Source organism: Phaethon aethereus (assembly GCF_964289735.1).
Source record: "Phaethon aethereus genome assembly, chromosome: 2".
In the NCBI taxonomy this organism is placed as follows: Eukaryota; Metazoa; Chordata; class Aves; order Phaethontiformes; family Phaethontidae; genus Phaethon; species Phaethon aethereus.
Genome location: NC_138582.1, coordinates 124,120,369 through 124,135,724, shown reverse-complemented (window position 1 = coordinate 124,135,724; position 15,356 = coordinate 124,120,369). Strand labels below are relative to the sequence as shown.

Below are 15,356 nucleotides of genomic sequence, written 5' to 3'. Positions count from 1 at the left end.
CAGAGTCTCAGGAGTGCTTTTGTTTAAAAAACATACCCGGTTTGTATCATTGTTAAGATGGCTTGTAGTAATTAAAATTTGGCTGTGTTTCATAATATAGTGACACTGCAATGTCAGGCTTTTTGGTACAGTGTGACAGCAGCTCAGCGGATGGGTATTAAGATAGGTTCTTGTGCACACCTGCACACACACACACTGTTGTTGTAAGATACAAATTTGTAATCTTCCTCTAGGCTCTGCATTTCTTAGGAAGTGAAGATAGTGACTTGGAATCAGCAGTTATACAGCTTTTAAAATTAAGCAATTTGTCTTTTCTCTTCCAAAACAAAAGAAACCCCAACCATTTTGCTGTGCTTGCATTGATGTTAAAATGCTATGGTGAATAAACCCAGTGTGGGCGTGCTGCACTGCAGCAGGCAGTGCTGGTAGTATTAGTTGCACTGATTGTACAACCTTGCAACATCTTTATTTGTTCCAAAGGATCCTCAAGCACAAATGTAGGCAGCATTATATAAAGGCAAGATAATGAAAGCAAATACTGTTTTGTTATGTGCAGTGAAACACCCTTTTATCATTTGGAATGAAGAAGGTTAAGTAGACAAAGTTACTCTAAACTCGTGTTCAGTTATTGAAAACCATAGAAACACTAGAGGTTTGCCTTTGCAGTCCCTATGTTTGCAGAATTAGGACCTCAGTTAGACAAGAATTCTGAATCAAAGCTAAATTGTTAGAAAGGTGGGTCAAGAAAGAATTATTTATAGTGAAGGAGAAATTAAGAACTTTTGGAAGAACTGGGCTTTATTGAAAGTCTTGTAGACTTGTGGGTAGTCATGAAGCTCTAATTTGCAGAAGATACTGGTAGTGAATCACACAGAAGCTGTGAGGTCAGCACTGAAACAGATGGTGAAATCTGAGGGACAAATGAAAGAGTAGAGAAAACAGCTTGGTAGTTATTGATGGGGATGAACTCAAATGAGGGGTGGAGATTATGCTTCAGTATATACAATACCCATGAAACATGTATCCTGAAATTAAAATAGTTTTGGTCGCAGGTACTGGTGGTATAAAGACAGGTGGTGAGGAAGAGTGCCATATCTAGGGGAACTATCGGGTGAAATATACGTGTAGTTGTCCTTGCAAAAAGCACTTGAACTTTTAAATAAATCAATGTATAAACACCTGCATTTAAGTTCCCCTGTGTTATCAGTTCAGTGAATTCATTTAAGGTTGGTTTAGAGGAAGGCTATGTCACATCTACATTATCTGGAGTTTCTTTGTCAGGTCTGCTTCCCACAGCTTAGCAACTAATGATTTCACTTAGTTTGTGTTTTTCTGCAAGCTAAGCACTATAAGCATTGCCATAGAATTAAGTGAAGATTTTAGTAAGAATACATTGACAAATCAAATTTCTTCTGTTTCAAGTGTTTCCTGTGAACATCCATGGAAGAGTAAAAGGATTTGAAAGCTACATTCTAGGGAAATTTGTGTGGTTTCTGTTACACAGAGAAATGCTGAAATTTCAAGAAACTGCTAAGCATGTCACTGTTGCCAGATTTAATTCTGCTTGCTCAGATGCTATGATTGCAAGAAGATACACTGTTCAGAAGAAACTTGGCAATGGAAGCTTTGGAAGTGTATATCTGGTTTCTGACAGAAAAGCAAAACAAGGAGAAGAATTGTAAGTAAACTCTTCACATACTTTAAATAAAAATGTTTGGAACATTTCTTGCATTGGGAGATGTTTTCTTTGGTTTTTTGTGTCTCATATCTCAGTTTGGTGTTATGTTGCAGCCTTAACTGTTTCACTTACTGAGGACGTAAGATAGGAGCAGACTTTATGCTGACTCAGCATTACAACTGAACCTGGTTTTGTTTTAAGTAGTTTGTCCGATATGTCTGTCTTATTGTGCTTTTATCTAAGTCCTTTTTAATTTACTTCTGCAAGACGGAGTGGAGTGGAGATAGATAGAAAATTTCAGACCCTCATCTCCATAGTGATGTACACCTCTGAAGCTTTGTATAAAATAGTAAGAACAGTAAAAATATATGTAGCATCTATTTCCCAGTGTCATACCTTGGGCAAGTTGCTAATGTAAGATATATGCTGTGGAAAAGACCCTTGTATTTACTCAGATTAGGTTGAGGTGAATTTTATCATTGTCCAGACAAGGAATGGGGCAAAGGTATATGCCAGGTTTCAGAAATTTGCTCTTCTCCTTTGTAACAAAACTGCTTGTTAAAGGCTTAAAGCTTTGTAATTTATAAGCTATCATGTCATAATTATGTCAATATATAACATATGTGTGTGTAATATAATTGTATAGTTTATTTTTGAGGTCTTTGTATTTTATAAGTAAACTTGGTTCTTGCAGTTCTTTCTTCAGAACACATACTGAAGTGCTGCGCGTTTGCCTTTCATCCTATGCTTATCCACCTTCGTGAACATGATGTTTTTGTTTCAAAAAGTGTGGAAAAAGAGAATCTTTAGTCTAATCAGGTCCGGCTACTGCAATATCTATCTGTATAATGCTTCATTCAGTTACAAATGCCCATTAAAGCATGGACTATTTAAAATGTTAGAATTTGGAATGTATTTTAGTGGACTACCCACTTAATTTCTGATGATTTCTTATTTATTTACTGTAGGTAAGTTTTTGATAACACTTAATTGGATGCTTTCAGAAATTGATTCTGTGTCATTGTAAGGACTCAGATTGTTGGAGGGGTCTCAAAAGAAACTGTACTGTATTGATGTCTTATTTTTTTATAATTGAGTTGTCCAAATGAAACCTGAGAGGAATAATTACAGCAATTCCAGTGAACACCTTTCCATTTGCTGTATACCTGACTGATAGCACTTTTGTTTTTTTAAATTGCCAGCAAATCTTTTTTTTGTTTTTTTTTTCTTTCATAGCTGCCTGAATTTGGACAGGTCTCATCAGTTTGGTTGATAAACCATTTAGGATTCTGAAGCCACAAAGACAAAGAACATTTTCAGAGTGTTGACATTTCTCTATGTGAATTTGAAGTTGGGTGCCTGAGTAATGCATTACTGGCTGGACTTCCTGTTGCGTACAACTGTGTGTGTCTGTTGGTTTGATACTTACACCAAGTGAAATTTAAATGTGAATATTTTTGATTTTATCCAATAAAATTTGTGAGGCTTTTTGTTTAAAGTCTGAAACATCTAATCAACGTGCTTCTCAGCCAGAGTACATTCTTCCTTTAAATACAGTCATCTGTTGGTCTTTATTGATGGACACGTTAATAAGCAATAATATGATAAAAGAACTTTTTCTGATTATTTTGTGCATCGCTTTTGCTATTTGTGACAATGCATTCTTGGCAATATTGCTTTAACAAATGTGCAGCCAAGACATAATTCTTTCACTTGTTTTCCTTCTACATCAATTTACAGCTTCTCAGCAAATTGGGTTAGGGCTAGAGGCTACTAAGTTCTTAGCTTTTTCCAGCTGACTTATAAGACTTCTGGATCTTTCTTAGCCTTAGGTACAATTTTCTACAGAAATGTTCTTTTAATTAAAACTTTCATTAAAAACAATAGAAAATACTTTTCATTTTCTTTTTTTGTTAAAATAATTTATCATGCAAATAGGGTGACAGGAATTACCTGAGCTTGTAAGGCCCTTCAAAATTCAGCTGTTACTGAACATGTTTTTAGAATGTTAACAGTATATTGAAATGTGTCTCTTCACACATTTGCTGCTATAGCACAAGCTGCCAAACCTCAAAAACAAGCAGTGTGTGCTTTGCCTTTAAGTAGTTATTATCTCTATTTTTTCTTAAGAATTTTTCTTTGAGAACTTTTAATTCTGAGTGACTGTGTTTTGAACAAACATTCACTGCATGCAGCATTTCATGCCTGTGTTTTGTTAGGGATGAGGCTGAGTGTGTCCTCCGCCATCCTCAGGACAGAAACTGAGTATCAAATGGTATAGTCTTTTTTTGTTTTGTCAGTTGCTTTTTGTGACTGTAACAATATATAACAAGCCGAAGTGGTAGGCTAATACTGTAGTTCATCCTTTTCTCACTAGGGGGTACTGGCGTATCACAGTTATTCATTACTTCTGCGCCTCGAATGTAGGTTGAAGAGCAGATTCCCCCAACTTGCTGTCACTTACATGCTAATAGATGACAAAAATATTGGCCCAGGTGAACGTGAAAGCTTAGGTAACATAATGAGATAGTGTAGACACTGTCCTGTATTTAAAAATACTGGTTTCTTAAGGTGGTAAAATAGACGAGAAGTCACATTCTCAACACTACTTTCAAATCAGAAAATAATCTCTTATGGAACAGTACTGGTTGCTGCTTCTGTTATATAATTTCCCAGTGGAGAATATATATACTTATGAATGAAAAATTAGGTAGTTATGTTTCTTACTCTTTTAAAGGAATAATCTTAGTACAGTTCTGAAAGCACCTTGGCAGAAAAAAAGGAATTGAGATACTTAGGTCCCAAATGACCTCGGCAGAATTAGAAGTCTGCTGTTTCAGAGATGATCTAGAACATGCTGAGGAAAATGTTGTATACCGCTTGAACTCAGACACAGATAGTTTCCTGAAAATTGCTATAGTCTAAAGCAGTGTGAAAGAACATAGGAATAAATTATAAGAACACAAATTACTAAGAAGAGTGACATCTTGGATAATGGTACAGAAGCTGTTCAGGAGTATCTTTTTCAATTTTCTGTTAGTGCAATGTCTACAGAGTAAGTTAATACAGAGACTAACAATGGTTATCATGTAATTTCATGTATGCTCAACAAAGCGTTTGCATGATTTTAGAAATAGTTTTTGGGCATGCCTTGTACTATGTTACCCCTCAAAGATTTTAGCTGTGGTGAGTGAAGTGTTATGTATAGAGTTGCTTCAGCTGGGAAGGAGAGAGGGTTAATTATTTGGCGCATGCCTCAAGTTTAACAGACTTATTTTGCATAAAACTTTGCATAGAGCTGCTCAGGCCATGCCAGCTTCATGCTGATCTCTAGTTCTGTGTATGGATGGGATCAGGATTACTTACTTCCTGAGATGATACTAGGTCAGTGACATCCAGTGTTGTATTTTTGAGTTGCATACTCTATAAATAATAAGGTTATGAAGTACAAGTATAGTAGCATATGTAGGCCTTTTACTGTCAGCCCCTCTTAAGTGTTGCATTGCATGACACATTCCTTGCCTGTTGCTTCCTAATTTGTATTTTTTGTAAATTGTATTTTTTGGTAATTGTTTATGTTCACGGTCCTGTGTGATTTCTATAATTTTGCCACCCTTTTTATGAGACGAAGAAAAAATGGTAGTTTTAATTTGTGTAAAAACTACTTATGTGTTTTTGTTCATTTTCCTCTTGTTCTTTTGTAAAGTTGCACCAGTAATGAAGTTGGACCTAAGCATAATTTTTTTTCTTTACATTTGTATAATTTAATGTTACTGGCAAAGGATAAACAGTGCTACTCAGTCGCTTTTCTAGACCCATATATGCTCACTATGGAATACTGTCTGTTAAGAATGACTCTTAGCATGCATTTAGCACCTTTACCATTCTGGGACCTGAAAGCACTTTTCAGAGCTGTGAAGTATTTTTATCCAGTTTGCAAGTGGGCAATAAACAGGGAGGTTAAACAGTTTGCCTGTGTTCATGTAGCAAGGCTGTGGAAAATAACTGGGCCACTACTTGAGAAATCATTCCTGGATATCTTAATCTTACTAAATATTATCATAACTTTTAGTTACACTGTAGATGCTTGATCCTCATCTAGAGCCCAGTATCATGGGGGACAGTTCTATAGTTTTGAAACAAGCTGTTCTGTGTGTGGCAGGAAGGATGCCTAGTTTCCTGTAAACTTGCATCCTCTGTTCCCTTAAACTACCACAAGAAGCCCTGCTATTTCACCATATGTGTTATGACAACATTCCTTTTTCTGCTATGTCCTCTGTTTTCTTTTACTTCCTCTAATCGTCGTTCCAGCTTCTCCCTTCCTTTTCACATCCCTCCAATATTTGTGTTTTCCTTCTGTATCCCCTAATTAGTGGTTGGAAGGGAGATGGGTTAAGGCATGATGGTCCCTGAGCACATGCATAGGTCAGATGATTGGTATACATACACTGGCCACTTGGCAGCTCAAACAGTGTGTAACTTTGGAGATCCAGGGGCCACTAAGGCTCTTGTGCTTCCTACGCTAGATCATTAAATAAGGTCATTTTAAGATCCATGAAATTGCCACCCTTCTGACAGATTTGGTTGAAACTGGACAGTAACTCCCTAAAGTTGGTTGCTAGACAGACAATTTTTGACTTAGTAGACAAGGCTACTAAACTTAGGACAATTGGAAAAATATGGAAAAGCTGATGGGACAATTACACTATAAATTCTTCTGCAACTTTCCAGTGTACTTGGTATTTAATATCTACCTTCAGTTCTTTGCTAACATATAATATGTAAATGCTTTGAAGCTTAATAGATCTTATTTGATAGGAAATTCAAGTCACACCCATCTGCAAATACAACGCCAGTTTTGTTGGCAAAGTGTCAGCAGCTCAGTAGTTATCAAGCCGGTACTGTGTTATAAAACTCTACCATCTCAATGATCTGTTCAAATGCAATCTCTAATGACAAAGAGAAGGCAGGCATTTCAACATTGTGTCTAGGAAACAATTTATATGAATTTTTGTAAATAAAGTTATATTTAGAGAACATTTACTTAAATTTACAAATCACTTTTGAAATGCAGGATGTCTGCAGGTGTTGTTTTTTGTGTTGTTTTTTCCCCCCAGATTCTTGACTTGCATATGATTTTGCAAAAGTTGAGATAGACTTCTGAGGAGTTTGCTTTTGTTTCTGAACATCTGTATCAGCAATAGTGGGGCCAGCAGGAGTAAGGAAGTGATTGTACCCCTGCACTCGGCACTGGTGAGGCCACACCTTGAATACTGGGTTCAGTTTTGTGCCCCTCACTACAGGAAGGACGTTGAGGTGCTCAAGTGTGTCCAAAGAAGGGCAACGAAGCTGGTGAGGGATCTGGAGCAGAAGTCTTGAGGAGTGGCTGAGGGAACTGGGCTTGTTCAGTCTGGAGAAGGGGAGGCTGAGGGGAGACCTTATCGCTCTCTACAACTACCTGAAAGGGCGTTGTGGCGATGTGGATGTTGGTCTCTTCTCCCAACTAACCAATGATAGGACAAGAGGAAATGGCCTGAAGTTGTGCCAAGTGAAGTTTAGACTGGATATTAGGAAAAATTTCTTGACCAAGAGAGTGGTCAAGCATTGGAACAGGCTGCCCAGGGAGGTGGTGGAGTCACCATCACTGGAAGTATTTGAAAAACTTGTAGACGTGGCACTTCAGGACATGGTTTAGTGGGCATGGTGGTGTTGGGTTGATGGTTGGACTTGATGATCTTAAAGGTCTTTTCCAACCTTAATGATTCTGTGATTCTGTGATCATGGACCTAGACCTAACCAAAGTTATTACATTACATGGTTTGTATAAAGAAAGTAGCAAACAGTAATATCCCTGCAGTCACTTCTATCCCAGTCCCCTTGAGTAGCTTATCAGTTAATTATAACAGGTAATTATGGTTAAAGACTTTGTTTTTAATAGCATAGGTTTACGTTCAGCAGTAGTTTTGAAGGACAGTGCTATCACTAACAGATAATGAATGTCCTAATCAATTGTGCCAAGTGAAGCTCTGGGTTAAGTTTCACTAATTCATAATGATGCACGAGCAAGCAGCTGAAGTACACAGTAGGCAATAGGGACTTCTAGTTCATAAATATTCACAAGGTACTTATATGTCCCTGTGGTGCAAAGCACACGCTGAGAAGCACCAAACTCCCTGGACTGCTCCTGTGTGTGGTAATTGTGGGGTGTCAGCTCAACTCCTGCATCTGACTTGCATTATACCATTAATCCAGACTCATGCTATGATTCCTTGGAAACTGTGCACTTAGCTGAATAATTTATCACATGACTTTCAATTATTTATGACTTATAACAAATGAAATAAAATCTAAAGGTAGAAGAGTTTTGTAACTTGCGAGTGTCCAAGCGACAGCAGATTGTATTGTTAAATCCCTGTGTTTACTGCCTGTTTGCCTCTCTGAAGGTATTCCAAAGAATGGGCATTTGACACTGGATTGATTAAAACAGTAACAAATGACTTCCTGCCAGTTGTTATGTGCATATTCATCTAATAGTGCTGTTTTCCTTTTTCCTTCTCCCTCATTTAGTAATAAAAACTAGAAATTAAAACTAGAATCCATCAGGTTATTTTAGATTTGTGAACAGATATTCAGGATCTCCTTGGAAACTGAATAAAGGTGCATTTCCTATAGGACCTTCCTGATTGCTGCATATTTTTAAATAATCTTTTCTTAGTGAACCATCTTTTGCTTGGTTGAGTCAAGAGTGTCTCTGCTTCTTCATGTAAGGCTCAGGCTATCATGTGTTAGCTGAACTGCCATTGCTGCAAAGGTGTACAGTCATTCTTGGCCCCAAATGAGAGATAAGAAGAACATTGACAGATCTTGCTGATTTAGCTAGAGCAGTTGAAGAAGTTAGCCTTCAACAAGCTTTCCACTCTAATGGCTGAGTATGACTTTCATATTCTGCGAACAATGGTACAGGAGTCAAGAAGTGTTGAAGTCCTTACTGAAACCGCTGTAACAGTGGCTGATGCTCTTGTGCCGTAGTTTAAGAGTACACCTGCAAGTGGAGGTTGCCAGAGTGTGAAATTGTCAATGTTTTGCTTCAGTTTTGGTAGGCAGTTGCAGCTATGGCTGTAGGTGTTTCTGAGCATTTCCAGTGCAGGCCAATACTGGTTCAGAGACCAGTTTAATATCTGGGACTCATTCAAAGCAGTTCTCTCTGGAGAGTATGTGGGAAGGTGTGTTAGTCCCTACCTCCTGCATCCCTGTTGGTGCCCAGGCTTTTCCTGCAGCTCAGCATGGCACTGTAGGGCTCCTCACTGACCTTTGGCACATGGAATTAAGGAGCTGCAGACCTCCCTTGCAGTGGGAATGTGACAGTGCCAAAGTACAACACAGATACAGAAGACAGGAGCTGCTGTTAAAGCCCTCTACAGCTCTGTGTTCCTCCCTCTGGTAAAGCTACACTCATACGCAGCTACCACAAAGCTTATGGAAACACACACACACATGCATCTTTGCAGAGGGATGCTCTGCTAAAATTTGTAGAACAACACACAGGAATCTAAGAAACGGACCATCTCACCCTGGAACAATTTATTTAGAGCTCCATGTATGTAAGTCTGGGAAGTGCCTGTGCTGGATAAGTCTCTAGTGGGGGCTGCAGGATAGCTTAGCACTGGAGCAGGGATATGAGATTTTACACTGTCTGTGTTGGTGATGGATTTGGCAATTTAAAGCTGCAGCCATGCTGCAGGCCTTTGTGCAAGCAATTCCTTTGTTAAAATTTCTAGTTCCCTCATTTTCAAAAAATATAAAACATATTCTGTGGGTTCTTTGAAGTCAAAGGGTGAGTACTCAGACTATTGTGGGACCTCTTGTTCAGCTGGTGTAATGTAGGTGCCTGTGAAAATCCTCTGCAGCAAAGTTCCATACAACTTTTACATCTGCTCAATCATCTTTTTGAGTTTTGGTGGTGTAGTTTTTCCCTTTTTCCGCCCCCCCCCTCCTTTTAGTATACTTTTCTTTGACTGCTTTTTAATTTTCAGTGGGAGTTGTCCATTTGGCTCAGGAGCATTCTAAGTAGGTCTTTAATTTATGTGAGTGGGAGGCAGAATTCCTTAAATAAAATATTACTTGGGATTACTCTAAATCTCATCCCCACAGACCTGACTTCCTGGGAGCTCAGTGCTGCAGCACTCACCACGTTGTGATCTTGGGTGCAGGCAGCGAGGGGTGCTAGTAGTTAAGTTCATCATTTTTCAAAATGTTTACAAGCATTATTTTTAATGTTGAGTGGAGAATTGTCCTTAAAGTGTTGTTGGTAAATTACTGGTGCTTTGAGGTGCACAGCAGAGACAGAATTTAGTGGTTTTGTAATTAACCAAATGCCTTGAGATCACTTCTGTCTCATTCATTTTACTGGAACTGATGTTTAGTTTTAATGCATTTCTAAGCTAGCTTTAGTAAGAAAATGGAGAAGTACGGTATTAGTACTTTAGGTTGGACTGTGACCACCTGCCTCAAAGATACAGTATGTTTTTGCAATATTTGACTATGCCTGCCTACTCTATCTTGTTGGCAAGGTGTTTTCTCTTAAGCCTGCATCATGCTGTCAGGATGCTGTCATTCCTTCCATGGAGAATGAGCCTCTGGCTGTTTGTTGCATTCAGTACATTGTAACGAGAAAACTGCCGCAGTGAGTAGAATAAATTCAGGATTTACTGGACAGTCAGTGTATTTTTCTCTCTTTTTTTTCTATTTTTTCGGTTTACAAAGTATGACACATTAGTACGTGTAATTCCTAGTATACTATTTCTCTTACATACATGGTGTGCCCTTCGTGTGTTCTAAAATAACTTTTCAGTGTTGCTGGGTAGTTGCTTCATTTTTGAATTGCACATGTTTCACTGCTTTCTGAGACCACAGTGTCATACTCAGGAGGGCTAGAAAGTATTAAAAGATTTTTTTATCTAACAATAGGTGTTGTACACAGTTAATTTCCTCAGCATTGCTTGATTCCCTTTGCTTTTGATTGCAGTCTATTTAGTAATATGCTTCTGTAAAGCTATAAAATGTGATTTTATCTTTTCCTCCCTATTTTTTTTCTACCATCGATAATTCAATTCATCTCAGAAATAAATATTGAAGGAGATGGGGAACATGTAGGAAGAGTGAGTTTTCTCATGAAAGTAGCAGCAATTAGTACTTAAATTACTTAGGCGAATTAGTTCCACTGAAGGGACAATACTGTTGACATAAATATCCTTGCAACATTGAAAGGAACATAATTCTGTTTCAAATGTATTTACATTCAGGAAAGAACTGATTAAATTTTTATATGAGGAAATGTTTTAGTTGAGTTGCTATGGAATGCATTCTTATAGCGATTATTAGGGTGTTTGGTTTCCCTTTGCAACTTTCTGTTCTTCAAAACTGTCTGTTTTCTGTAAACTGATCCATATAGATCAGGTGACATGGGTGTCTGTCTTCAAAATTCCTAACTGACACTAATTTAAAAATTTTAAACTAATTCCTATACAAGGAAAATTCTTTTTGGCAGATGCTGTAGCCCAAGGCTGCAAGTTGAAGGAATGTAATGTGGCAATTGTGAGATGCTTAATCATATTATAATGCTTGAAAACAAAATGCTGCATCCAAGGTTTAGTTCTCTAATGATATCTCCTTTTTCTGAAAGGGAACATTAATTAGAAGAGAGCAGTTAATAGTGAAATTTATCGAGTATGTGTAATGAAATTGCAATGGAGAAATGTCTGGTTTAGACAATTTGATGTTTGATGGAATTAAGTCTTCAAACATACAGAGAATAAACAGATTATTTAGTTCTTGTCACATTTCTTTCTCAAATTCCATTTAGGTTAGTGGCAGCATGACATTTAATTACATTCTTAAATAAGACTAGGCTGTAGAAAAAAGGATGAATGAACAGTAGATGGTGATAATGCAACATGTAGAGATAAACTATTGCTAAAAAAAAAGTACAATCACAGGTATTTAGTGTGTATCCCATAATAATTTTTAATAATTTTCCTAAGTAGACACAAATTTCTTCAGTTCAATCACAGTTTATTAGTATTTGATTTAGAGCTGTAGTGTATGAATAGACTATAAATGTAATTACATTTTATTTTTTCATAACTGTCAAGGAAAAAAATTCTATGTTTCAAAACCATGGTTTTAGAGGAAAATTCTTCCTTTATTATTCAATGTCCACTTTTATTTTGTAATTTTTAATCAATGTAGATGACAACCCAAAATGTCCCAAAGAATTATTCGAAATAAATGCATTTGAATATCTAAATAAATAATGTTAATGCATGCTTTTGTGCAGTAGTAATACGGGTTGTTCAGTTCTGTGGGGGATAACACAAGTACCCTGCTTTGGTTTATAATTACTGATTTTTTTTTTTCTCAATGTTGGCACATATAGTTGACCAAAAAGAATTTGAAGTATGCCTCTTTGTATATATGAGACTTTGCTCAGTGCAGAAGAAAACGATAAAAGCTGTATTCCTTGAAGCTAATTTATTTCAACAGTGTTCTCTTTCATGATCTTGTCCCAGAAAATATATTTCATTTCTTTGGGATACTAATTAGGAGCTGTTAATTTTCAAATAACCATAAACTGTTTACATCATGAGCCGAACTGTTCAGTGTTAGTGCATGTGTTAGAGCATTTGAAAATTAGACATCTCAAAAAATGTTTGTAGGTGCTATAATTGTGACTTGCTGATGGAAATAAAAAATGAATCATCCATTTCACCTGTAAATTTATGAAATCTCATCACCATTCAAAGATACTTAAGCACTGTTATATTATTTAAAGTGCTTATTCACAAAATGAAACTATATTCAATCCATCTACAGATATTACAGTGGTCATATAGCGATTGATTTCTTAGTGGTTAACTCAGGGATTATCATAGAATCATTAAGGTTGGAAAAGACCTTTAAGAGTCCAACCATAAGCCTAACATCGCCAAGTCCACCACTAAACCCTAAGTACCACGTCAACACCTCTTTTAAATACCTCCAGGGATGGTGACTCAGCCACTTCCCTGGAGCAGCCTGTTCCAGTGCCTGGCAACCCTTTTGTTTAAGAAATTTTTCCTAATACACAATCTAAACCTCCCCTGGTGCAACCTGAGACCGTTTCTACTTGTCCTATTGCTTGTTGCCTGGGAGAAGAGGCCAACACCCACCTTGCTACAACCATCTTTCAGGCAGTTGTAGAGAGTGATAAGGTCTCCTCTCAGCCTCCTCTTCTCCAGACTAAAGAATCCCAGTTCCCTCAGCAGGTCCTCATAAGACTTGTTCTCTAGACCCTTCACCATCTTTGTTGCTCTTCTTTGGACATGCTTCAGCACCTCAATGTCTTTCTTGTAGTGAGGGTCTCAAAACTGAACACAGTATTCGAGGTGTGGCCTCACCAGTGCTGAGTACAGGGGGATGATCTCTTCCCTACTCCTGCTGGCCACACTATTTGTGATAAAGGCCAGGATGCTGTTGGTTGCCTTGGCCACCTGGGCACACTGCTGGCTCATGTTCAGCAGACTGTTGACCAACACTCCCAGGTCCTTTTCCACTGGCCAGCTCTCCAGGCACTCTTCCCCAAGCCTGTAGCATTGCATGGGGTTGTTGTGACTGAAGTGGAGGACCCAGCACTTAGCCGTGTTGAACCTTATACAGTTGACCTTTGCCCATCGATCCAGCCTGTCCAGGTCCCATCCAGCCTGTCCAGATCCCTAAATCAATAGTGTTCATGGGATTGACAAAAGAAAGCCCAGCATTTGATTTAAGGAATTGTGGAGCAATACTTAGGTTTGAAGTGGGTTTATGGCTCAAGTAATAAATCAGTAATGGCCATGGGAATGATAAAAGGAGCCCAACATTTGATTTAAGGAGTTCTATAGTAATACTTAGGTTTGAAATGTTTTGGCCAATGAGTAAACATATAATACCAAACAGCACTCATTGTTTTTCATTGGAAGTGTGGTAATCTTCTTGATTTCCCCACAGAAATCATGTGCTCTTAATTTACTATGAGTGTTTCTTTCCTTAACTGAAACCAAGTATTTGTTCTAGGTGGGACTGATTTGTGTATGATGACTTTTTGTATTTCATGGTCTCACCAGCTCCTTCTTTCCCTAACAGGTGAATGAGTGTCTTTAAATTGTGGGAGCATGCAGATAGTGGTGCTCCAAATATAATGGATAAAATGTAAGGAATGGTTTCTTTTATTTTTGATACTAAGCTGTAAACTGCGGGAAAGCCAGTCACTGACAGCAGGCAGAGAAATCTGGTAAGGTTATTAGTAACAGGATAACTGTATGTGTGATGGGATGGATTAGATGAAAATTACAATGGAACTAGAAGACCAATCTAAGTGAGGGAAGTAGATTCCAGGCAATGGAGTGGCATATAAAATCAGCACGTTTCTTAATTGCAATAAAAGCTGGATGTGCAAATGTGTAAATGTGAGAGGAAAGGAAACGGGAGGAAACTGTAAGGCCTGACAGCGGGCAAGTAACTTTACATGGGTGCCTCATGTGCACAGTGGAATGTGAAATCAAAGGGAATCTGTAATATCTGGATATAAACTGTGCAGAAAGGACAGTTGAAGCTGGGGACAGGTAGTACTATATCTAAAAAATTAGATTCCAGTAATATATTTTGTGTGTGGAAGCTGTCACCAGAAATCTAAAATGATTATTTTAGAACTACACTGTCAGCTATAACATGCAAATCTCATCAACCGTGTGATATTCTAGAAAGCAACTGGCTGTGAGAAGCAGTAACAATGGCTGACTTCATCTTGTCTGTATGCAGATGATGTTCTTCTTACTGAATTTCCCAAAGAAACAGTTTTAATACGGTGGAAGCTGTTGTGCAGACAGGACTCGTGCATGAGGGTTGTCACCTGTTCATAATTTTGGTCCCCATTTGTAGTATCATACCTTCTCAGTTTGCCGTTTGATAAATAAAATTTAAGACATTATAAATTAGACAAGCGGTCCTTTTATTTTATGTTATGTTTATTGTTTATGACCAATTTCAGATCCAATTGCAGATGAGGTGATAAATTTTTACAGAGTTGCAGGTGGTCCTTGTACTGCGGAGTTTCCAGGATGAAGAGGTAGTCCTACAAAGGTCAGAGTGGATGGAAATACAATATATGGTTATGGGTTATGCCACAACTCTCCATAGTGAAGTCAGGATGACTTGGAAATATAAACTATATGGAATGATAAATTCCTAGCTTTGCACACTGCTTACCTGCTAGGAGGTCTTGCTAATGTCAGGCCACAATTAACTGAATGACTGCCTGTGTAAAATGAAGTTTCTACTTAATTAAAACCTTCAAATTTTGATCATATTTTCCTAGAGCACACCCTCTCTGTGGTAGTTTGACCTATTTATTCTTGACATTAAAAGAGTTCTATTTCTTTTACTCCATTGCCAGCAAGTAAATGTACCTAGTCAATAATTCATGTTGCAGTTTACTCAATAAACGGAGCGCGTTTTGAGAAAGGCTGTCTTTTTTAAGAATTGCATCTGATCCAATAAACCAAATTATATAATAATAAAGTATGTCATCAATGTAAACAAATACCAGATGGGTTGTAAAACATTTAATTTTAGATAAGTGCAAATAGGCTGAGATAAACACTGC

General features: G+C 37.7%; 1 protein-coding gene across 1 annotated transcript in view; it reads left to right on the top strand.

Moving 5' to 3' along the window:
• Window positions 1-1,508: 1,508 nt before the first annotated feature.
• NEK11 (NIMA related kinase 11) overlaps window positions 1,509-15,356 on the top strand; it is a gene marked incomplete at both ends in the record, with an annotated part of 99,259 nt that continues 85,411 nt past the window's right edge. Inside the window, one exon of the mRNA XM_081996360.1 lies at window positions 1,509-1,678. Coding sequence (XP_081852486.1) covers window positions 1,509-1,678 — 170 coding nt within the window. The remainder of the gene's footprint in view (window positions 1,679-15,356) is intronic.